Source organism: Notolepis coatsorum (genome assembly GCF_963971535.1).
Source record: "Notolepis coatsorum genome assembly, chromosome: 4".
NCBI classification, from domain to species: domain Eukaryota; kingdom Metazoa; phylum Chordata; class Actinopteri; order Aulopiformes; family Paralepididae; genus Notolepis; species Notolepis coatsorum.
Window position 1 is genome coordinate 148,720,947 of NC_140168.1, and position 25,809 is coordinate 148,746,755.

General features: G+C 43.2%; 1 protein-coding gene across 1 annotated transcript in view; it reads right to left on the reverse strand.

Annotated features, from left to right (window-relative positions):
• Positions 1-25,809, reverse strand: part of LOC311227038 (pyroglutamyl-peptidase 1-like) — a gene marked incomplete at its 3' end in the record, with an annotated part of 46,832 nt that overhangs the window by 14,934 nt on the left and 6,089 nt on the right. Inside the window, exon 2 of the mRNA XM_084312550.1 lies at positions 7,029-7,081. Within this exon, the coding sequence (XP_084168676.1) occupies positions 7,029-7,081 (53 nt within the window). The remainder of the gene's footprint in view (positions 1-7,028; positions 7,082-25,809) is intronic.

Consider the following 25,809-nt stretch of genomic DNA (forward strand, 5'->3'; position numbering starts at 1 on the left):
TTTCCGTTAGAAAAAATTGTTGCCGGCCTCAGTGTCCGGTAGATTTCAATCTACCGGTCAAATGAGAGAAATTCCGGTCAGAGTTTATTGAGCTTAAAAACAATTGATAGGCAAAAGAATGACAACAAAACAAAAGAATGACATCATCAAGGCATGTAGATTTATAATATTTTTACTTAAAACTAGGCTACTTTTGCGTATAAAGTCATTATATTCCAAATAAAATAAGTCCCGAGACTCGTGCTGCTGCCGACTTTAAATCAAATAGGTGTCTGTGGGCAGTCGCCCGACATTAATAAACAACAGTCTGTTATAATCACATTTTTATGAGCTAACGAATTCCGTTATATTGGACATTTGTATTAATTATATCAAGCGAAGAACTGAGAAATTTGGCAGAAAGAGACGGCAACATTATCGTGGGTTTGCGTGACGACTCTCTCTCTCTCCACCTCCCAATGACTTATTTGCGAGAGTATGTCGATGCAGAGCAGCAGATTCAGCTGTTATTGGCTCTTTTCTGGGGACCGCACAGCAGCGCCCCCCACCCAACATTGAATTGCAAATGGCTGAATTGGAGTACTGCTGGAGTACTGCACTGTGCTGCTGCTGCTCCGGCTCTGCAGCTTCACAAAAGTTCGCACACCCAGCACTAAGCTCTCGCTGACAACGTCGTTGTCATTATTAGAAGCAACGATGAAACAAATGTAATGATTGTTTCGTTCATCGCATAGGCTATTTAATTTTAGCCTATTTTAATACAATTCAAATAATCAAATTGTGCTTAGACTCAGGGAATTATTTTCACCGGACATTAAGACCGGAGAGATTAAATATGTCGGACTTCAACAGATTTTGCCGGTCAAATACCGGTAATTACCGGCTAACGGAAACGCTGTCTCCAGCAGTACTCCAATTCAGCCATTTGCAATTCAATGTTGGGTGGGGGGCGCTGCTGTGCGGTCCCCAGAAAAGAGCCAATAACAGCTGAATCTGCTGCTCTGCATTGACATACTCTCGCAAATAAGTCATTGGGAGGTGGAGAGAGAGAGAGTCGTCACGCAAACCCACGATAATGTTGCCGTCTCTCTCTGCCAAATTTCTCAGTTCTTCGCTTGATATAATTAATACAAATGTCCAATATAACGGAATTCGTTAGCTCATAAAAATGTGATTATAACAGACTGTTGTTTATTAATGTCGGGCGACTGCCCACAGACACCTATTTGATTTAAAGTCGGCAGCAGCACGAGTCTCGGGACTTATTTTATTTGGAATATAATGACTTTATACGCAAAAGTAGCCTAGTTTTAAGTAAAAATATTATAAATCTACATGCCTTGATGATGTCATTCTTTTGTTTTGTTGTCATTCTTTTGCCTATCAATTGTTTTTAAGCTCAATAAACTGACCGGAATTTCTCTCATTTGACCGGTAGATTGAAATCTACCGGACACTGAGGCCGGCAACAATTTTTTCTAACGGAAACCCAGTTGTAGGGTGATTATGGTTTATTTACATTGAGGTTCTGGGGTCACGTGGAGTGTGTTATACGAAATAACAACCGTTGTTGTGCCGAATTCGGACTCCCTGCCAGAATCGGACTCCCCCTCGCATGGACGCGCATTTACTCTATCAGCCTACCCAGCATGTAATACGTTATTTATTAGAACTCAATTCGTTATTATTAGCGCATACACTATCATATGTCTGTCATAAAACGATAAAGCGGACAGAAATACGGGGACGTTTTTATTATATTTAAAAGGCTTTGACATTGTAAAACGAAATACGTTTTTTCATCCCAATGTTAGTCGTTATGCCAATTCCCAATCCCCTTCCTGGTCGTTGCGCACCTACCCCCTACAGTCGGTCTGGGAGAGTGGAGGCTATCACATGCTTCCTCCGACACATGTGTAGCCAATCAACCGCTTCTTTTCACCTGGCAGCGTGGACTCTCACTGGGAGAGTGTAACGTGTAACGTGTGGAAGGATCACACTACCTCACCCAGATCCTTCCCTTGCTGTGCAGGCGCCTCGACCGAACTGTAGGAGTCGCTGTTTACAACGACCAGGACCCACCCTCACCGGCTTCCCACCCACTGACACTGCCAATTGTGTCAGCACGGACGGTCGACCAAGCCGGAGGTACAAAGTGGCCACTCCCCTCAGAACCCCCCCTGAGATTTATATTTTGTTTTACAATGAGTCATGACAAACCAATTACATAATCCAACATTGTGTAAACAACTAACATATTCCAGGTCACTTTATCTTTTTTGAATGAGTCGTTATGATGAAATCAATACATCCATTCATAAAGATTATTGTCCGCCATCTTGGTTTCATTCATAAAAACAATGAACGGCGGAGTGATTCGGAAAAAAAGTTATTCGGTTGTGGGCGGGTTCTGGGGTCACGTGGAGTGTGTTATACGATAATAACAACCGGCAACTTCACTGTTTCAGCCAATCAGAATCAAGAAATTTGCATGCCATTGTATAATAACAAATATTTAATAATAAAAAAAGGAAAAGTGGTAAACAACACCATCACCAATTGAACCCTTAAACTGAAGAACCATATAAGTCAATTTAGAAGTTTATTGAACAGCCCATGTATTTGCAGTTGTGAAGTTAAATCCCTTGGAGTGTGATGTGATACATCACAAGAAAGTAATCAACCTCTACTGTCTTTACCTATGAAAGAAGACAAACACTTAGATGGGAGGCTGAGTCAGTCTAAAGTGAACTTGATTGATCCATGTTGGCAGACTACACAATTCTTTGTGTGTAATATCTAGTTATTATGTTGAGTCAAAATACGTTTGTTGGCCAGCCGTCTGTTGGTCATCGGTGTTCGTAATCTTACATTTAAATTAAATGTTTTCTCATGCATATCTTTGGACACCTCTAGCTGATAAACCAATCAGGATACAGAAACGGGATTTCGGGACCCCAAAATTGTCAACATGAACAACGGAGAATGCATCTGACTGGAACGCTAGCTGATTATACACAACATGAGACAGTAAATACTATTGTAATAAAACGTTCAAAACTATGTTCAATTTGTGTATTGTTTTGTTACTATATAAGATTGTATTTCGCACTGTATTAACCATAACGACGTCACAGATGAGCTTTAGATGGTTAACGTGATATTAACGCTATCTATCCGACGGTCCGACCTAAATACTATTGTAATAAAACGTTCAAAACTATGTTCAACTTGTGTTTTGTTTCTTACTATAAGATTGTATTTCGCAAGCCATACCGACGTCAGGTGAGCTTGCTATCCATTAGATGGATAACGTGATATTAACGTTAGATCTAACCGACCACAATTTGATTCGAAATGTATTACATACCTCACTTTGTTGGTCTCTCTCTGGTCTGCATCCCCTTAACAATTGTGTGTATTGAGCTGTACTGTATTGTACCCATTCTGCAATCTGTTAACCGTTTTCAATCAATGTCAGACGTCTATAAAAAAAACGATTGAATTGCTCAGAATTTAAAATGATGTCCCCAATAGGACATAATAATATTAATATTATTCCCCAGTATGACACAATAAACACAGAATGAATGCTACCAAAGAGAATGCTATATGCAATTTGTGTATAAAGTGTGTATTAATCCTGTAACATGAGTCAAGGTCAGATCTAGCCTGGCATAGAGAACAGAATGTTGATTTTTTGATGTTCAAGTTTATTTATTAGTTGTCATACAGAAGTACAGAATACTTTTATATAAAATGCTTCTTTCTGTTTTGCTCCAGAGATTGTGCTAGATAAAAATAGAAGTCAAGTACGTAGACAAGTGTTCAATATATACATACAATGTACAATGCAGAGTAGAAAAGTAACTGAGTTACAATACAATATACTATATAGTACAATGCAGAAATAGGATGAGGTACAATTTACAGTAAGGTGTAATGAGGTATGGGTTGTAGTGCATATTCTTTGCCAATAAATATAAAGTGTGTTTAGGTGTTCTAAAGTGGGTGCTGCAGTGAGTTGTTTGTTTAAAGTGAGTGTGTGCGTGTGGATGTGTGTGCTGTGAGTGCATTTGATGGTTGTTACATAGTGTTATTGTCATTTGTATGTGTGTAATGTGTAACTAGTACAGTGAGAAGGCATTTGGCGATTTCTTTAAACAACGTCTCCTAACAGATGAGGTGGACTTCCATGCTCCTGTAAAAAAGATGAAACTCAAAACCTTCAAGGACACAACAACATCAAGTGCCCTGAAAGCAGACCGAGACCTCTTCGCCAGGCTTATAGTGGTGGGAACAGTCAGGAAGATTGACATCGGGGAAATGTTAGTCTACAGTCTGGGACCCTTCCCTGCAGCCATAGCGAACATGGATGGCTCTATGGTGAAAACTGATAAAGCCAAGTTAATGCACTTTCTCGAGGGATCAGTAAATCCACCCGCCACAGTTGAAGTCCCTGATGGCACAGGGGTGGAGGTGTTACCACTACAAACACTGTTCTCAATACAGGAGGAAGCAGACACCCGACTATTGCTTCACTGTGCTCATGCCTCTCAATACAGTTCCCATGTGGTGATCAGCAGTCCAGAGATTTCTTCGAGATTGACTGGATGTCACTTCCTCCAGCCCCAGTCGCAATCCTGGAACTTGTATACTGCTCCTGCAAAAAAAACACAATGCATGAAGGGGCGATGCACATGCAAATCAAACAACCTACCATGTACAGACATGTGTCTGTGTTTGGACTGTCAGAACACTGTATCTTCTTTTTTTCATATATTTTATTTCTTTTTTGGAAGGCACAGGTACAGGCATACAATGCACATTGTTGGTTCCAGCTATCTATTGTTTCATAGTTTGCACCATTTAATCTAGCTGTAGAAAGCTCCATTGTTACAACATCAGCTAATAACTGTTTCCAGTGATTAAAGGGCAGAGAATGTGGAGCTTGCCATCAAAGTGCCAATTTTTTTTCTCAGCAGTACTTCCTGCCAAGCTAAAGAATCATCATCATTAAGGAGCAGTAATTTGGGACAACAGGGAATATGTTTTTGTAATACATGTTACTGTTAAAATAAATAACATGTTATTTTCACACTTGTTATTGTGTTATAAATGTTGATTGATTGATTGAAAACGTTATTAACAGATTGCAGAATCGGTACAGTACAGCTCAATACACACAATTGTTAAGGGGATGCAGACCAGAGAAAGACGTTTGTCTTGTTTACATCAGGGCCCCCCATTTGTAATTCATAGTGACAACAGCATCTAAAACAAAGACCGCTATTACCATAGTGTAACACACAGCAAGAATGTGAAACAAGTTACTATTATTAGTATTGGGTTAGAGTTGTTTGATTTACACTAACGTAATGTTAAAGTTAAAATGCTAACGTAGGTAACGTTAGTCTTTGTGAGCTGTGGCTACAACATTTTCCAATGTGTAATCGGACGTCAAAACGGACTACATATAAACTGCTGTCTGCTGATGACTCATAACTTCCTATCACGTTTGAATAATGCTGTAAAGTTAAGTAAAAATGCATTTCAATAGTAATAGTAATGAATTGAGAGCTTACCGAATGCAGAGCTATCCAGTGTTGTGAACAGACGAGTAGCAATATTTACTTCCTGGTTCCAGGGCTTGAAGAATGTCATTGGAAGAAATCAAGTCACCTGACGTTGTAACGCGTTTTGATTGGTTCCGCAGCAACGCCCCTTTTCACAAACGTAGGTAGTTTTTATCTTATCAACTAGGGATGCCCCGATCGATCGGCCACCGATCGTTATCGGCCGATAATTAGTATAAATATGCGATCGGGGAATTCCGATAATTAGTCATATTCGCCGATCGCGGAAACTGATCAAGTGGATATCTCACTCGCTTGTCTCAGACGCGCAGGACCTGCAAACTGCTCCTCCTCCCTAGCCCCGCCCGTACCCGTGTAGAGTTTGTAAACACAGAGGCGGACCTCCTCTGCTGAGTCTAGATAGTGCATTCGACCTGAGCTAACGTTAGCTACCTAGCTATCGTTACTGTTTAAACAAAATTACCCAGTCAACTATTCACTTTTAGTAGGCATTGTCTAACGGTATTTAGCCGGCTAGCTACCGATAGCTCCTGATATCAACAAATGCTCCAGCAAGTCTTGTAGTGCATGTTGATACCTCCGTTAGCTCGCGTTAGCTGACGTTAATTCACTGTTCAAAACGAAATGTCCGATTGAACTAAATAGTTGTCTTAACGTCATCTAGCCGGCTAGCAGTAGCTACAGATAGCTCCTGATATCAATGTCTTATAACATTGATTGAATGCGTATTCGAGCTGAGGGCTTGCTGAATGTGAAATGACCAAAGCATAACGTTACCAATAGGGTCCCGCTGCAGCGCCGGAGAATCCTTTTTGGTAGCTGGAGGCTACTAGAGTACACACAGACAGTGGAGCTGTTTGCAGATAGCGAGCATTTTGACTTGTTGTGTGGTGGCGATGTCTCGCAGATAATACAAGTACAAGTCTAATTATATAATATATATATTTTATAAAAAAAAAAAAAGAAAAAAATATTATATAAAATAATTTTTTATTTCTTTTTAATCAAAAACGATCGGTATCGGATCGGTATCGGCCGATATGGCTCACGACGATCGGTGATCGGTGGCAAAAAACGTGATCGGGGCATCCCTATTATCAACACATTAATTTCATAAAGATATGACCCAACAACCGTTGCCAACAAACGGAAATGTGTTATTATAGTATATTATGTAGTTCATATTACAATAACATAGTCTGTTTAACCAGATCAATCATTTCATTAACGGAAGCCTCTAGAGACCTTCGGCCCACCGTCTAACTTGAATGTACCATCTTTCTATAATAACGTTTGAAAACATTGTTCCTCTGAAACTTAAAAACAGACATATATGGTTCTTCGTCTAAGGTATTCAATTAATCTCAACACCAACAACACCTTGTTCAATATATATATATAATATAGAAACACCGCCATGTGATTGATTACCTGCACTGCCGCCCAGCTGGAGTTGACTGTGTGCTCTCCAAAAGGCTCAAACCCTGCACAGAAGCACATGTGTCAAATCAATCTAATAGACCACTGCATTTCCGCGTTACATTGAGCCCATGGGAGAGAGAGCGGGGGGAGAAAATTAATGAATGTGGATGAGAGCCTTGACATTAAGTGGTTGTAGCTACGGCTGTTGGAGGTGCTGGAGACATGGTCCAATAGACTTTTATACACCTGAGTCTCCTGAACACGGAGACACCAATCCCAAATCGATCTGCACTTTCTCGGCCAAGCTATAGTCACTTTTCCACGGAGTCTCTCTGGATTGTCCAGAGATCTAGGTTTATCAATCTGCGCATGTCAAGGCTCTCATCCACATTCATTCATTTTCTCCCCCCACTCTCTCTCCCATGATTTCAGAATACCGGAAGTGTTGCGGTGGTCTATACAAATTGACACATCTCAAGCCCTGCCTTATTTTCTTGATGATCCTCCAATCATAACTGTTGCTTCCCTCTGGGTTGTGATTGGAGGATCAATAAAATAGGGTGGGGGTTTGAAATAAGTAAATTACACAGAGAAAAGGATTTGTAGGTGGGGTGGAGGGTGGTTTTGAGGGGAGGAGGGGTCCTGCTTGGTATTGCACTTTGATTACATTTATTTTGTCTTGGTCTGATGTGTGGGTTTAACCCTTTCACTGCCGCACTACCAAACGGTTAACCCTTTCACTGCGACAATACAGAAGATTAACCCTTTCACTGCCACACTACAAAGGGTGAACCCTTTCACTACCACACTACAGAAGGTTAACCGTCTGTACGTGATACTAACAGGTTAACCTTCTGTAGTGTGGTAGTGAAAAGATATAACTTTTTTTTGTATTGTGTTATCATTAATTACAAGACTTTATGGTGAACGATTAAAAAATCTTGAATCTTGATCTTTCAGTGTTTTAATTTGTGTTGTAAGCCTATTTCCAGTTTGTTGTCATATTATATATATTTGTTGTCTGTTATTTGTATCAATTTTGTGTTGACACCGGTGTATGGTTTCCAGTGGCGTCGCGTGGGTAAAATAACAGGGGAAGCCAAAAAAAAATTATTAAAAAAAAAATTATTAAATATTTTTATTAATATTATTATTATTATTATTATTTTTTTTTTAAGTCAATCAGTCACCATGTACACTACAGTATGGCTCGGCGGCCAGTCAAACTTTCTTTTTATTTATTTAACAGATTGCAGAATGGGTACAATACAGTACGGCTCAATACACACAATTGTATAAGGGGATGCAGACCAGAGAAAGACGTTTGTCTTGTTTACATCAGGGTCATTAATACTGCTGGAGCATTGGTTAATTTTTGGTCAGATTTTTCCTTGCACGATTTTGCGCGCCGCGTGGGAGCAAATTCGAGACACATATTCTGTTGCAAAAAGGTGTCCCACGGTCTCCTCTATGGCCGTGAATAATTTCACGCGGATCGGAATCACGGCGCGCCCGTGGGACACTTTTCCGTTTCGGCGAGTTTATTCCACGCTTGCGGCTTTCCTTTTCTAAGCATTTTCGGGGCTACATGTGAATGAGTAAAAGTTGCGGGACGCCCAGATGTTTCCACGATAGAAAGCTCGCGTGGATCCCATAATAGGCTCACTTAATACAGCGTTAAAATCACGCGACATTTTCAGGGTCGCAAGCCTACCTTTTCCCCTCGTTTTCGATGATGGAAGTGATTTAGGAAAAGCTTCGGCACGCCGAGAGGTACCCGTGGATTTAATCTCGCGAGGATCGGGTCAATATTCGGCCCGTGGGAGCAGTCACGGGTTAATACAATGTTCAGAGTGCAGAGGGGAGGTGTGCAGAGGGGAATCCACACTCATGATTCTTCTCACAGCCCCGTTTTAAACTTTTAGGGTGTGGCAGTCAGCTCGAATCTGATTGGCTAGGATCGGTTTTGGACTCTAGATACATGAATCACATGGTTGAGGCTGGAGAAAGAGACCTACCCCCTGCCTCCTCTCCTCTATAGCTGCAGTGAGCACAGTGAGTCTGACAGTGTGTTAGAGGGAGTGAGAAGGAGAAGAGGGAGACATTTAAAAAAAAAAAAAAAAATTATAACACAGATGCACAGATGAAAAATAATGTAAACTATATTAAAAAAAAATTATATATAATTTTTTTTTTCATATTTCATATTTGATATTAATTCATATTTTAATAGGGAGGCCTGGCTTCCGTTGGCTTCCATAAGGATTCGCCACTGAAGGTTTCTGTACTGTAGAAGTGATTGTCTGAGTTTGTGTGTCAGCATGTCAGTCTAGTAACACTTACAAAACAAACAAGACAGCAAAAAATAGACAAAATACAGCTAAATGAATGATGCATGTGATAGAGGAGGAGCCTTGCTAAGGTCCACGCCATCATGGACAACCCCTCCCATCCACAGACTTGGCTGACAGAAGGAGCACGTACAGTGTTCGACTCCCAAGATGCAGCACTGACGGCGCAGGAAGTCCTTCATTCCAACAGCCATCAGACTCTATAACGCATCACTGAGCAGTGAGCACAGAGTGACAGTACAGTCTGGCATACTCTTCCTGGACGCGCATTTACGTTTTAAATCAACATTTGATTTTACAGTTTTACACTTATTTATTACTGTACATTTTACTGTATATTTTAGTTTTTTTTACTGTATACATATCTTAGAATGTATATCCCTGACTGTTTTTATTCATATTTGTGATTTGTGATTTTTGACTACCTAAATGTGAACGATCTGGTGTGCTGAATTTCCCTCAGTCGGGATCAATAAAGTACTTCTATTCTATAAAAGCTGGTGCGAGTGAAGCAGTCATAACTTAAGACTCAAATGATTCAAAGTCCAAAGGCCGATCAAGTTAAACATTAGCTTCAGTGCCCAGGCTGGGGTTTTATCACTAGGTGTTATAATGTCATCCATTTGTCATGTGCACTGGCAGAGATGCCCAGCGTGGTTGTACACGGACCATCCCTCCCACCATGTGCTGAACTGCGTTTGAACAACTAGATATTGTAGGTAGGAAGTAGAATGAAAATGTAATACTGACACAAAAGAATTAAATAACGTGAACAAATTATACCCATAGTAGAGCATAATTCCGCTCTTGCTGAGACTTGTATTCTGCCTGACAAACCCTTCCTGACAACATAATAAAATACATCATGCATTGTATGCATTGTTCTGTTTATGATATACTGATTTTTGTTATTAACATGTCAATTACGGGGGCGTCTTAGCCCCCCTCAATTAAACAGTGCATCATATATCTGCGATGTGAATGGGCGAGTAATGACGTCAGGAGCAGGGACTCAAGTGGCTTGTCATTATTGAACTCAGTCAAGTCAAGTCAAGTCAAGAGTTTTAATTGTCACGGCATACAGGTATACAATGAAATGCGGGTGGTCTTGCCCGCAACGATGTGCAATACAGTGGTACAACATATAATAGAATCAAAAAATGAAAACAACATTGTGCAGTAAACAGGTAACAGGTAACATGGAGTGACATCTCGGTATCTGTACATAGTTATTTACAGAGCATATGGGACATGCTAGTTAGCTTTGGTAGTGCAATACACTGTTCCTGTTATTCTAATTTAAAGTGTCCTTTCCTTTGGCCATAAGTGTGCGTGTGTGCGACATGAGTGTGTGCCCGCTCATGTTAAAGTGTTAAGTGGCTGCTCGTGTGTGAGCGTGCACAGCGTGCGTGTCGTGTGTGTGTTCATGTGTGTTGTGTGTGGATAGTTCAATGTTCTGAGCACTCAATGTTCATTGTTCATGGCTCTGATGGCCTGGGGGAAGAAGCTGAGCCTGAGCCACTCTGTCCTAGTAGCTGGGGTTCGCAGGCGTCTGCCTGACCTCAGCAGCTGAAACAGGCTGTTATTGGGGTGGTGAGGGTCTTTCATTATCCTGCAGGCTCTGGATTTGCACCTCTTGTTGTATAGAACCTGCAGGGGGGGTAGTGCAATACCCGTGGTACGCTCGGCTGAGCGCACCACTCTCTGTAGGGCCTTCTTGTCCTGTGCCGTGCTGTTTCCATACCAGGCAGTGATGTTTCCGGTCAGGATGCTCTCTACAGCTCCTGAGTAGAAGGACTGGAGTATCTTCCCCGATACTCTGAACTTCCTTAACTGTCTCAGGTGGTAGAGGCGCTGTTTCGCCTTCTTTACTACTGCGTCTATGTGTGTTGACCATGTCAGGTCCTCTGAGATGTGGACCCCCAGGTACTTAAAGCTGCTCACCCTGTCCACGGTGGCCCCGTTAATCATCAGTGGTGTGTGCGTCTCCTGCTGTCCTCTCCTATAATCCACGATCAGCTCCTTGGTTTTACCAATGTTCAGGAGCAGGCTGTTGTCCTGGCACCAGCGTTCCAGTACCTCAACCTCCTCCCGGTAGGCCTTCTCGTCGTTGTCCGAGATCAGCCCCACCACCACCGTGTCGTCTGCGAACTTCACTATGGAGTTGGAGCTGAACTTGGCCACACAGTCGTGTGTGTAGAGTGAGTACAGCAGGGGGCTCAGAACACAGCCCTGGGGGGACCCGATGCTCAGGGTGATGGTGTTGGAGGTCTGACCCCCCACCCTGACCGCCTGGGGTCTTTCGCTCAGAAAGTCCAGTACCCAGGCGCTCAGGGCGGAGCTCAGACCTAGCTCGATCAGCTTGTCCACCAGTCTGGTGGGGACTATGGTGTTGAACGCTGAGCTGTAGTCAATGAACAACAGTCTCACATAGCCCCCCTTCTGACGGTCAAGGTGCGAGAGGGTGCTGTGCAGTACCTGGGAGACCGCGTCGTCGGTGGACCTGTTTGTCCTGTATGCAAATTGCATAGGGTCCATATCACTGGGGAGGGAGGCACAAATGTGGTCCTTGACCAGCCTCTCAAAACATTTCATGACCACAGAGGTGAGTGCCACCGGTCTGTAGTCATTTGGACATGTTGGGGAGGGTTTCTTCGGTACAGGGATGATGGTAGACATCTTGAAGCAGGCAGGGACCACTGACTCCGCCAGGGATTGATTAAATATGGCGGTGAACACTGGGGCCAGCTGGTTGGCACAGGACTTGAGTATGCGTCCTGTTATGCCATCTGGGCCAGCAGCCTTCCTGGTGTTCACCTGCATAAATGCTCTTCTCACTGTGTTCCGACAACGAGAGAGCGTCCCCGCCCCCCCGCGGTTGCCCCCCCCCCTCCACAACAGCCGGCGCGCCAGTGACGTCACTAGCCGGAGAGCCAGCAGCGCCACTGTCTACACCAAACCGAGCGTAGAAGATGTTGAGCTTGTCCGCGAGGGAGGCGTCGTCACTCCCCATTGAGGGGGCGCTGACTTTTTTTTGTATTTTATTTTTTTATTATTTTTTAAACAAACATAAACAAACATGACAACACACGATAAGATATACAAGCATTAATTGTCAGGGCACATCCAATGAGATCACATTTTAGTTAGTTGTCTTATATAAGATATACCCCTAATACCTGTTATCTAAAAAACCCTACACACATATGCTCCAGGGTTTCCGTTAGAAAAAATTTTTGCCGGTCTCCGTGACCTGCAAGATTTCAATCTACCGGACAAATGAGATTAATTCCGGTCATAGTTTATTGAGCTTTAAAACAATTGAATAAAGAATGTCATCCTCAAGGCATGTAGATTTATAATATTATTACTTAAAACTATAGGCTACTTTTGCGTATACAGTCATTAATATATTCCAAATAAAATAAGTCCCTCGATACTCCGTGCTGCTGCTGACTTGAAATAAAATAGACCGCGTATGTGGGCAGTCGGTCCGACACTAAACAGCAGTCTGTTATAATCACATTTTTATGAGCTAACGAATTCCATTATATTGGACATTTGTATTAATTATATCAAGCGAAGAACTGAGAAATTTTGCAGAGAGAGACGGCAACATTATCGTGGGTTTGCGTGATGTATATCTCCACCTCCCAACGACTTGGTGCTGGTCATAATGTCCGGTGAAAACAACTCCCTCCAAGCACAACTTGACCACCCGAACCGTACCAAAACAGGCCAAAATTAAATAGCCCATGCGACGAACGATTCATTACATTCGTTTCATCGTTGCTCCACCAAGCAGCCGGTCCAACAATGAAAGCTGTTATCAGCGCGAGCCGGCCGCAGTTAGATTGCAAGAAGCATCCAGCTGCAGACCCGCAGAGCAGCTTTCCAGGTCTGGGGACCGCACTGTGCCAGCAAAGCTGGTGGGTTCTGTGGGTCTGCAGCTGCATGCCTTCCGCAAATCCAGCAGCAAGCTCTCGCTGAGCGAAGCAACGACAACAAACGCAATGATTGTTTCGTTCATCGCATAGGCCACCCAACTCCAGCCCATCCAAATACAATTCAAATAATCAAACTGTGCCCAGAGGGAACTATTTTCACCGGACACTATGACCGGAGAGATTAAATATGTCGGACTTCAACAGATTTTGCCGGTCAAATACCGGTAATTACCGGCTAACGGAAACGCTGATATGCTCAGCTCGAACCCCCCCCTCCCGGACCCCACCTTGAGAAGTACCTCCACTATCCCTCGCACCTAACCAGACACTACCATTATAAGCTAGCTTTTATTCTCTCCACCACTTCTAACCACATTGACATTTTGGATTCATTGAGACCCAGAATTCTTGCTGTAGATATTTCATGGTAAATTACATCGAGATATGTAAGAAACCAAACTTTACGGCAAATTTTTTCCGGTTGAAACCAGCGTGATGCGATCAGCTTTTTGGCTACTGTGATACCCGATAAAACCAATCTCTTTAGCTGTGGATTCACTGCAAACTCAAAAACATCATTCAATAGTAATACCGAGGGGTGTACAGGTATATTCCAAGATACGAGTTTTGATATTTGTTGGGTCACATCTTTCCAGAATGCCTTAACTGGTGAGCAGTCCCAATACATGTGCATAAATGTCCCTTCGTCCCCATTTGCACATTGGGTGCATTTGGAATCTTGTTTAAGCCCCATTCGGCACAGTCTTATAGGAGTCAAGTATGTTCTGTGAATATAGTTAAGATTGATTTGTTGATGATCCGGGTTCCTTGATGTAAGTCGGACATTTGCCCAGGCTCCTTGCCAATCAAAGTCATTTTCCAGGTCTGGTATATCCCTCCTCCAGACAGAGTCAAGTTGGAGGGTTTCATACGAGGACGTTAGTAATTGATGATAAAATTCTGAAACAAAACCTCTCAATGTCTCTCTTGCGTAGAATAATTTGTGGTATCTGTGGTGTTCAATTGGTCTGTCTAATGGAACACCGTGAGATTTCAAACAAAGCTCTAACTGTTTGTGAAAAAGCCATGTGGACTTGGTGAGAAATTTTTTTTTGCGTAATTCTTTATCACTACAAAAACCCTGTTTGTTAAAAACATCCCCTAATGAGTGTATGCCTTGCTCTTCCCATATAGGGAATCTTATAGGTCGTTTTCCAATTAAGAGTGCATTGTTATTGAATAAGGGAGTATGATTGTGCCATTTTTGTGGGTTAGGATTTTTTTTTTTTGATTCACGCCATATCCGGATCGCATGAGTAATTATGGGGCCAAATTTACGTTCACAGTGCTTGATTGGTAGTTTAGTGTATGCTATGTCCTTCAGTCTATGTGGGGCTACTATGTTTTCTTCTATTTTTCTCCAGGATGCTAATGCTTGGGAGTCAAACCATGTTGTCAATGGACTTAATGTGTACGCCTTAAAATATAGGAAAAAATCTGGAAATGCCATGCCACCATCTGCTTTATTTCTCTGTGCGGTGGATCTTTTTATACGTGGTGGTTTGTTATTCCAAATAAATTTGTATGTGGAGGAGTGTAATCTTTTCCAGTAACCCTCTGGAGGGGGTAACGGTAGCATTGAACTGAAGAAGTTGATTTTAGGTAGTACATCCATCTTAACTATTGATATCCGTGCTTACTGTGTTTTTAAGTTTGCCCATCTATCAAGGTCGTCTTTGATTTTGTTTTGGATTTTGTGTAGTTGTGCTTCACCGTTTGTCTTATGGTAGGGAATATTTCCACTCCCAAGCATCTGAAATGTTTTACCATCGGTATCTGTCCTGGGAGGGTTGTGTCTTTTTTTGCAGGGGTGTTAAGTGGAAGGAAAGCCGACTTCGGCCAATTTATCTTAAATCCCGATAAATCACCAAAGTCCTCAATCAACTTGAGCAGATGAGGCAATGTGGTGTTGGGGTTTTGCATGAACAATATTACATCGTCCGCATATAAACAAATTTTTTGTTGTGTGCCCTTGATTACGATTGGTTCTATGGATTGGGATTGTCTTATATATTGTGCTAAAGGCTCTAATGATAGATTGAACAGTCCGGGACTAAGAGGACAACCCTGTCTGGCAGAGCGTGATACCGGAAATATTTGGGAGATGATTGTGCCTGTTGTAATCATGGCCGATGGGTCTTTGTATAATACTTTAATCATATCGATGAATCCTTTTCCTAACCCCATCCTTTCTAGCACTGCCCACAGATACGACCATTCCAGCCTGTCAAAGGCCTTCATAGCATCCAGGGACAGCATCGCCTTGGGTATGGTGTCCTCCTTGTCGGCATCAAGTACGTGCAGTATTCGTCTTATGTTCTCAGTGATCAGGCGGCCTCCTATGAAGCCAGTTTGGTCCGGGTGAACTAAAGACGTCATATGCTTTTGTAATCTGATGGCTAATACCTTAAAGTACAGTTTGATATCTGTTCCGAGGAGGCTTAACTACCTCTATAACTACCGCACTCGTTGGGGTCTTTGTCTTTTTTAAGGAGGACTGTTATGAGTGCAATATTGTCATTCTTATGGAAGTTCCCCTCCTTGACTGAGTATAAGATCATATTTAGTAATAAGGGGCCAATTATGTCCCAACAAGAAAGGTACATTTCTGATGGGAAACCGTCTCTTCCAGGAGCCTTACCACTTTTCATTGCGGTTATGGCCTTCTTGAGTTCCTCTAGTGTGATCGGTGTTTCTAACTGTTTAGCGTCATCCTCTGAAAGTTTAGGGAGAATAATTTGATTAAGAAATGTGTCCATTTTGTTTTGATCGAAGGTCATTTCTGATTTATATAAGTCAGAGTAGAATACTTTGAATGTATCGTTTATTTTTACAGGATCTGTTACAAGTACTTGTTGTGCTCTAATGGTAGTTATATCTGCAAATGTTGCATTAATTCTTAATCGCATGGCTAATAGGTGGCTGGGTTTGGAACCATGGGAGTACTGCTGTTGTCTTGTGCTGCGTATTTGTATTTCTGATTGTTGTCTGTATATGGCATTGATCTCTATTTTTAGTACGTTAACTTGATTTTCTAGTCGAGTAGAGTTGTTGTATTTCAGAGAATTAAATAACGTTGAGTAAAGCGTTTCCAGCTCAGCCAGTTTTGTGCATTGATTCTTGCGCATTTTGGAGGAAAAGCTATCCGTGAAGTCTTTGATCATTCCCTTTACCGACATCCATATTATTCTGGGGTCTTGCACCGAGTTTGCATTCTCCCGTTGGAATACTATAAGAGCTTCTTTGAGTTGTGTAATGAATTCCTTGTTATTAAGCAGCAACGAGTTAAATCGCCATCTTGGGGCTCGGGAGGATAGTATACCAAATGTACCTTTAAGGAGTAAATAACAGTGATCTGATAGTGCGTTGGGTATCATTTCCACTTCATAATTATCAAATAGTCTCTGTGATGCAAAGACATAATCTATTCTGGATAGTGTATTATGTCTCGCAGATCGACAAGAGTACTTTCGGGTCGTGGGATTAAGTAACCGCCATAAGTCAATTACACCTGTAATTAGAGCTGCCGCGATAACCGCATTACCGCGGTATCGCTGTTGCATCACGCTCACCGCAGAGTTAGGCTGAATACCGCGTCACCGCTGTTTTTTATCATAATAATAAAGTTGGCTTGCGGCTTGCGGCTCTGCAGATATACCCTACTCGGTTCCAAGCGACCCTATTGGTCCAGCCTGGCTCTGCGGCTCTGCAGATACCCCCTACTCGACGCATCACACTTTGTAGCCTCTGAACGAAAACAGAACGCCGCCATCTTTACTGCCTCGCTAAGGATGCATTTCATTCAGGATTTGTTTGCGACAGAACCAAGTGCAATAAACAAAAAAGAATGGTATTCTGCCTTATTTATTGATGTAACAAAACCGACATCAACCCAATTTACCACCGAGCGGAGAGTTTAGTGTCACAACAAGATCGCTGATGTGTTAAGTTTGTTGTTATTAGCCTAATACTACAGTCAGCCGATATAGAGAGGTAACGTTAAACCCGGGTTTGCTTGGTAGAATACACAATGAGAGGTAACGTTAGCGTTGGCAGAATAGACGCAACGAGAGTCTGGTTAATGTTGTTATTGATTGATTGATTGAAACTGTGTTAAACTCTGGCTTGCTGCAAGCCCTCGGACATCTATGCCCACGGAGCTTTCAGTGTACACAAGCGAGCGGCGGCGGCCCCGCCTGCATCCCCATTCCCCACACGGAGACAAACGGAGTAGTAGTACCTGGCTGCAGTGGAAAAGGAACGAAGTACCAGGTGCCTAAAGCGGGTCGAGTCGAGTAGGTACTATGCAGTGGAAAAGCGCCATTAGACTAGAGGCAGGCTATAAGAGTAGACTACTAAAAAAAAAAAAAATGCATTCAAACTTTTTTTTTTTTTTTTGTGCGCACTGTGCGGTAATTACCGCGGCGGTAGGAAATATTTCGCAAATTCGTGCGGTAAGGAAAATATCAATACCGCGGCAGCTCTACCTGTAATCTTCGACCAATCCTTTAATGCCTTCGATGAATTCTTTTGTTCGCTGGAAAAGGCGAGGTAAGATTTGTCCATCCTTGGGTTCCAGATGGCATTAAAATCCGCTCCTATTATAAATGAGTAATCGGGAATGTCTAACATTGCATTGGTTAGTGTAGTGAAGAAATCCTCTTCGTACAAATTTGGGGCGTATACCGCTATCAACGCTATTTTCCTGTTCTTATGTTCAATCTTAGCTATAGTTATCCGACCTTCTACATCAGACCATACTCCCTTTAGTACAATATTCAACTTACGTTTAACGACTATTGCTACACCCCGAGTTCTCGTACCAATAGAGGAGTGACTGATATTATGGTATATGTTGTCCGCTAATTTATCTATGTCTTTCCCTAGAATGTGCGTTTCGCTTAGCAGAGCAATGTCCACATGTTCTTTTTTCATCAGTGTGAGCACGCTTTTGCGTTTGAGTTGGTTATTTATTCCCCCGGTGTTCCATATCATTATATTCAAACTAGCCATGTTGCATTGTAATTTTTGGTAATGCTTCTAGAGTGCGAGGCAATAATAGATATACATCCCACTAGTGAGGTCCCGTTGAGAGCCGAGCTTAAAAACATACATATATACAAATAAAAATCCCCTACCCTTCCCTCCCACCGAGAGTCGTACAGGATTGTGTTCCATGAACACAACCTTTGCGTATGACTCCCTCCCTTGCACCACCGCATATCCCAGAATGATCCAATTATCCTTAACATTCCTATGTATACCATAGGATCTAACACTCTAAATTCTACCATAAGTAGAATGTCGACTGTGGCTTGGCCACTTTCCCGTAAAAAATAAATAAATAAAAATTTAAATGAGATAAAACTAAAAATAAAGACCAAAAATAAGCTTCAATTGTCATGCCCTAATCACTTACATTTTATATGAACTTGTGTAACTTATAGTAACCCATGAATAATATGAAGGTATTGAACTGAAGAGAGAGCCTCAATAAATCAGAGAGAGCGGATGAAAAAGAAAAAAAACAAGTAAAAGGAAGAGAACATTAACTTAGATCTTAAAAGAGCATTGCTATGCTTAAACATCTAAAGTATAAATTGGAGAAGTAGTGGAATTATTTCCCATTAATAAAAAACAGTTTTTAAATACGTATAGGCAGCATTTCCCCTGACCGGGGTGGGCGATGATCGTTGTGTAGAGTGATCTTTCTGCCGGCCGGCTATGATGGCTCTGTGGTTCTGCATCTAGATAGCTGTTGATTATTCCCCCGAGGGGCTACTGGTAGAGTGAATGACCACGTATTGCTGATATTCCAGAATGTTCCATATATCAAAGAATGCTTCGATGTTCTAGATTATTCCAATATGTCATTTTTACATTGTTTGAATGTTCCAGTATGTTCTGGAGTGTTCCAATCTTGAATCCAATATGTCCGCAATAATATAAACACGTCGGGGAAAGCATTCAAAAACTCTGAGCACGTAGGTCTCTCTGTCCCAAATCCTCGGTTATTAAAGATTGTACTATATGGTGACCTTGCATAACTGAGATTAAAAGGCCATTTATACACTATTCTGCGTGTTGTGCAGACAAGAATTTGGCTGCTTCTTCAGGCGAGTTGAGGAGAACCCTTGCTCCTTGTTTATCGACAATGCGAAGTATTGCAGGGTATATTAGTAGGGGTCTGTATTTCTCCAGGTATAGTTGAGACATCACCGTCTTGAACTTGGCACGCAGTTCCACTACATCACGACAATAATCTTCAAAGCAGTGTATTGGTACCTCCATGTATTTCAGATTGCCTTTCTTCCTGCGAGTTTCACGAATAATCATTTCTTTTATTCTGACTTGGCGCAGTATAACCAATATCACTCTGGGCTTAGCGTTATTGCCAATGGAGCGGGTCCCCAATCTGTAGCACTGTTCCACCTCTGGTACATTAGGAAGGATCTCTGTTCCCAAGATTTTCTGTAATTCTGTGGCAAACTCTTCAGGGTTTGCACATTTCACTGATTCGTCCAGACCGACAATACGAATATTCAGCTTGCGTTTTTGATATTCCATCTCGAATATTTTGGCTTTCTGTTCTTCATTGATTCGCTTAAGCTCCAACGTTATTTCGCTGAGCTCCGTCTTGATTTCTTTGTAGTTTCCCTTCATCTCAGCAGTTAGGTTAACGTTGTTAACCTCTATTTCATTGTAGATGCGAACGAAATTGTTTTCGTGGGCTTCCATTACTTTTTCCAGAGCCTCGGTGCGTTTAATCTGTGCGTCGGCGTCCGCTCTCAGCGCATCAATTTTGCCTTCAATAGATTCTTTAATATCATCTACTTTTTGAGTTATTATGCTAGTTATTGTCTTCCCCATTTCCTCCATTTTCCGGATGATATGTTCGGTGTCTGCGGAGGTGTTTGATGGGGTTGAACTTGAAGCGGCCACTGTCGAGTCTATATTTTCTGCTGCCAGCCGTACGAATCCTGATTCCTGCGGCGGGACCTCTACGACTGTTTTTGGACTCGTTGTGCCTTTCTTTGGTTTCATCTCGATTCTTTTGGTCAATATAGTTAGTTGATAGTCTCAGTTGATATATGCGTCAAGTTTTAAACGCATTAATGGTTTATAAATATGTTTTTAAAACGAAAAAAATAATAACGGTGAGCAGCTGTGTCACATGCGACCTACTCCATTCTAAAGCTAAACCGGAAGCTAAAGCTAAACCGGAAGCTAAAGTCAGGGGGCGCTGACTTTATAGTCAGTTATTGTCTTCAGTCCCTGCCATAATCTTCTTGTGTCGTTTTGTGCCATTTGTGTCTCCAGTTTATCAGCATATGTCCTCTTAGCAAGTTTGACAGCCTTGCGTAGAGTATAGACTGAAGCCTTATACTCCTCCATGTTTCCTGACTCTCTACCCAGGTTGTAGGCGGTGGTACGAGAGTTCAGAGCTGCTCTAATAGTGCTATCCACCCACGGTTTCTGGTTTGGGAAGATCCGCACCGTTTTTCTGGGGACAATACCATCGGCTATTGTTGTAATGTAGCTCACCACTGTGTCTGCGAGCTCGCTGACGTCACTGGCGCTTCCTTTGAACATATCCCAATCCGTTTCTGTAAACACGTCCTGGAGCGTGGCCTCTGATTCGTCGGTCCACTTCTTTGTCTCACGTGACACGACGGCGTCACGTGATCTCTGTTGATATGCCGGAAATAGCAAGATGGAGTCGTGGTCGCTCGAGCTTGTGGACCCCGTTAATGGCGGAGCGGCTACTGCCTTGTAGCCGGCTCTGAACGGGGAATAACAGTGGTCGAGTGTGTTTTTCCCTCTGGTGGAGCAAGCGATGTGCTGAAAAAAGGACGGCATCACTTTCTTCAGGTTGGCCTGGTTGAAATCGCCGGCCACTACCATCGCTGCGTCTGGATGTTTGATCTGGTGTCTGTTGAGATGATCGTGTAGTTCTCCCAGCGCTTTGCCCGTATTCGCGTGTGGGGGAATATATACGGCGGTCATGACGACCGCGGTGAGCTCCCTCGGGAGGTGAAACGGACGGCACAGAATAGAAAGATGTTCCATGTCCGGGGAACACGAGTTTGAGAGAACATGCACCCCCTCGGGATTAACCCAGGAATTGTTCGTGAGGAAGCAGACTCCGCCGCCGATGCTCTTTCCTGAGGCAGCGGTACGATCTGCACGTAATACTGTGAAGGCATCCGAGGGAGATACGCTTTTGTCCGGAGTCGCCGACGTGAGCCATGTCTCCGTGAGACACATGTTGATGTCTCTCATCTCCCGTTGGAACCGGACCCTCGCCCTTAGGTCATCCATCCTACCCTCCAACGAACGGGCATTCGCCAGAAAGATGGATGGAATTGCTGGGCGGTAAGCAGCTCTTTTTAGTCTCAATCTGATACCTCCACGTCTCCCTCTGTGTCTCCTCCTGCCGTAGCCTTTGTTCTTTTCCTTGCCGCCATTCTCCCGTCTGATTTCTGCTGGCCATTCTAGGTCAAAAGTGTCTCCAAACTCCTCTTTGAGCCCGGGGTTCAGGTCCATAAGTGTCTGACGGTCGTATGACGTACCCGCCAGTGTTGCTTTAAATAAAAAAGTAGAAAAAACAAACATAATAGCTAAAAGTGTGTACATCGTTGCGGAGCTAAAACCAGAGGCGTCTGACCAGGGTCGCGTCCTCTCTCCACCTATCAGGTGTTACCGATTGTGTGCGGGGATGAGACGCTGAGACTATTGATAAGCCAGTGGGACTCAGATAATGTGGTTGGAGCACGCAAGCGGTAACCAGACTCTGTTAGGGCCCGGGGGGTGGGGTCGATCGTGGAGAGTTGTCCACCGGCGATGAAGACAATTTAGCCAGCCGTCCACAGGTTCGGGTAGCGTGAGGAGAGGAGGCTTACCCTCCTGGAGACAGATAGGGATGGGACATGGAGGGTACTGAGTTACCTCGCTCCTAAAGACATTATACTCGGAACGTCCTCGCGGACACCGGGTACGATTGCCAGGTTACAAATCAACTACAACCTGGAGGACCACCGTTCGCCGGAGCATTCGCCCGGAGAGTTGGACGGGGTCCAAGCACCGACCCTCGGGGGGGGTCGCGCCGTGCGGCGAGTTAAGTCCACTGTTACCCACATTTGCACTTAGTATAGGATTTTGTATGATGATCTATTTTTATAACTGTATAGGCCTACTGTGTAAATTGGTATATTGTATTGTATATGGTGTTATTAGTGTATCCTATAGGGGTGGGAATCACCAGTTTCATCATGATACGATACGATATCGATTCTTTGGACAACGATACGATATTTGCCGATATCACAAAGTCTCTCACGATACAATACGATACGATTAGATTCAGGTGCCTGCGATCGATATGAGATGATATCATATGCCCATTTAACACAATCAGTTATGAGACTCGCCACAGGATTTTCAAAATAAGAGTATCGATATGAATCGATCTTATTACATCGCATCGATCCGATTCGATCGTTGATAATTACATCGATGTATCGATCTGGATCGATGTATCGTCCCACCCCTAGTATCCTATAGTTATGCTCTCTGTATTATATCGTGCCTCTTAATTTAACCTGCATATAGGCTATTCCTTCCTATCCCCTATTTATGCCCTATTTATTGTATAGCCAGGCCGGTAGGATATTGAGTATGACCAATTGAGGAGGGACATGGGAAGACAAGAGGGGGGGGTAATTATTGCCGGAAGAGTGTTCCTTAATTAACTACTATGGTTTGATGTGTTTTGCAAATGCCTCTTCGAGAGGGTGTCTGAAGTGCTGTGGTTGATTAGGCCTTTTTGTTCCAAGGGCTGTGCCTCTTACCGAGGGTGTTTAATGCGTGGGATTAAAACACACCGTGGTGTGTGCAATTGCTGTGCCTCTTACCGAGGGTGTTTAATGCGTGGGATTAGACACACTGTGGTGTGCAGTTGCAGTGCCTCAAAAGAGGGTGTTTAATAGGTGGGATTAGACACACCGTGTTTTGTAATTGCAGTGCCTCATATAAGAGGGTGTTGTATAATATGAGCTCTACGGTACCCAATTGGTCCTCTTAATTAATAGATCCTGTGTCCTCTGTATAATCGTTTAGTATAGGTACTTTTATGAAATAAAGTTGTTATTCCTTGTACCCCGGTTGTGCAGTTGGTTATTTCAGGGCATTTGGATAAATAGCAGTTTCCCTGCTACTGGTATAACTCACGTATTTATTACATTGGTGACAGCGGTGGGATATAGAATAAATATGCCTGGAGATAACCAACCGCCGGCTGAGGCCAGCACAAGTCGATCAGACGCGTCTCCTTCCCCTAGTAGTAATCTGGCTATGTCCCGACCCATTTTTATGCCTGAGACTTTCACTGGTGCCGGCCGGGAATGGTCTGATTGGGCTGAACAGTTTGAAATGGCCGCTGGTGTTAATAATTGGAGCGAATCATTGAGACTAAAATTTATGAGTCTTCTCTTGTCAGGTCGAGCCCGCGAGGTATATGGTGGGTTATCTGCGGCAGCTAAAGCTAATTATGTCTTACTGAAAGAAGCAATGGGTAGATGCTTAGAACCATGTGATAGTGATGATTGGAGCAGGGCTACCTTCTCTTCTCGTAAGAGGCTACATAAGGAGAATATCCGAGAATTTGGTATTGCGCTTCGGAGGCTGGTTGTTAAAGCGTACCCCTCCGCGGACGCCCACACCCAAGATTTGTTGGCTAAGGACCATTTTATTTCCAATGTTGGGAATGGGGAATTGCGAGTTAGTCTTCGCAGTGCCAAACCTACAACCTTAGAGGCTGCCATTAATCTTGCTGCAGAATTGGAGCTGATTATGGAGTTGGAGGGTAGGAAATTGGCCTCTGATGCACAGGTGCGTGGAGTCACTGAGCAATCTGGGCGTGACAAACAAATGGATACGCTGCTTGGGGTCGTAGAGGGCCTGCGGCAGGAAGTTAAGTCTCTGAAAATCACTGTTCAGACTATAGCCAATCCAAGCCAATCTGTTCCTAAACCTACACCTACTGTGTCTGCTCCCCTTCCATACTCTGTTAGTGCTCCCATTCCCCCTGGAGTCACTCGCGCTGGTAGCAACATTTTTGGTTGCTGACATTCCCTCTGATGAGATTTTGCTTGGATTTGATTTTCTTTCAACATATGGTGCGATGGTTGATTTGGGAAAGAAACAATGTCAGATAATGGGCAGGAAATTTCCCCTGGTTGACCCTAACCCATCATTAGAGCCTCAGGCTGTCGTAGTACTGTCTGACACCCTGGTGCCCCCACGCAGTGAAATTATTATTTTGGGTCAGGTCCAGAGCAGATGGGGAGATTATGCAGCAGCAATGCTGGAACCCTCCACTTCCATTTCCAAACAGTGTGATGTTTTGGTAGCTCGGGTAGTATGTAGAGTCCAGCAGGGCATATTACCGATGAGGGTTATTAATGTCACTAATGAGGATATTATGCTAAAGCGTGGCATGAAAGTAGGCACCCTATTCACTGATATTGAAATAGAGGAAGGGGGGGCGGAGCTGCATGACGAGAGGGAGGGGGGAAAACCTTGCAGCCTTGGACAGTTGATACACTCATGAGTCAGTTTGGCGTGGGGGAGAGGGGTCTTGCCCCTGATGAGTTAAAGGCAGTCAGGGAGTTACTGCATAAGAACCTCACTGTGTTTAGTCAGGGGGAGACTGACTTAGGCAGGACTCATCTGACCCCGCATGAGATTGATACGGGGGATGCAAAGCCAATAAAGATGCACCCCAGAAGGGTCCCCCTCCATTTACAGCAAGAGGTGACGAGCCACTTGAAGCAAATGCTTGATAGTGGGATAGTTCGTCCATCTTGTAGTCCATGGGCGTCTCCCATTGTACTGGTAAAAAAGAAAGGGGGTGGGCTCCGGTTCTGTGTTGATTATAGGAAACTCAATGAGGTTACTAGAAAAGATGCATACCCCCTCCCTAGGATTGATGATGCCCTGGATAGCCTTTGTCATGCTTGTTGGTTTTCCACCCTGGATTTAGCGAGTGGCTATTGGCAGGTGGAAGTAGACCCGAAAGACCGCCATAAAACTGCATTTACCACAAGCACACATGAACACACACACGACACGCACGCTCACACACGAGCAGCCACTTAACACTTTAACATGAGCGGGCACACACTCATGTCGCACACACGCACACTTATGGCCAAACGAAAGGACACTTTAAATTAGAATAACAGGAACAGTGTATTGCACTACCAAAGCTAACTAGCATGTCCCATACGCTCTGTAAATAACTATGTACAGATACCGAGATGTCACTCCATGTTACCTGTTACCTGTTTACTGCACAATGTTGTTTTTTCATTTTTGATTCTATTATATTAGGGATGCCCCGATCGATCGGCCACCGATCGTTATCGGCCG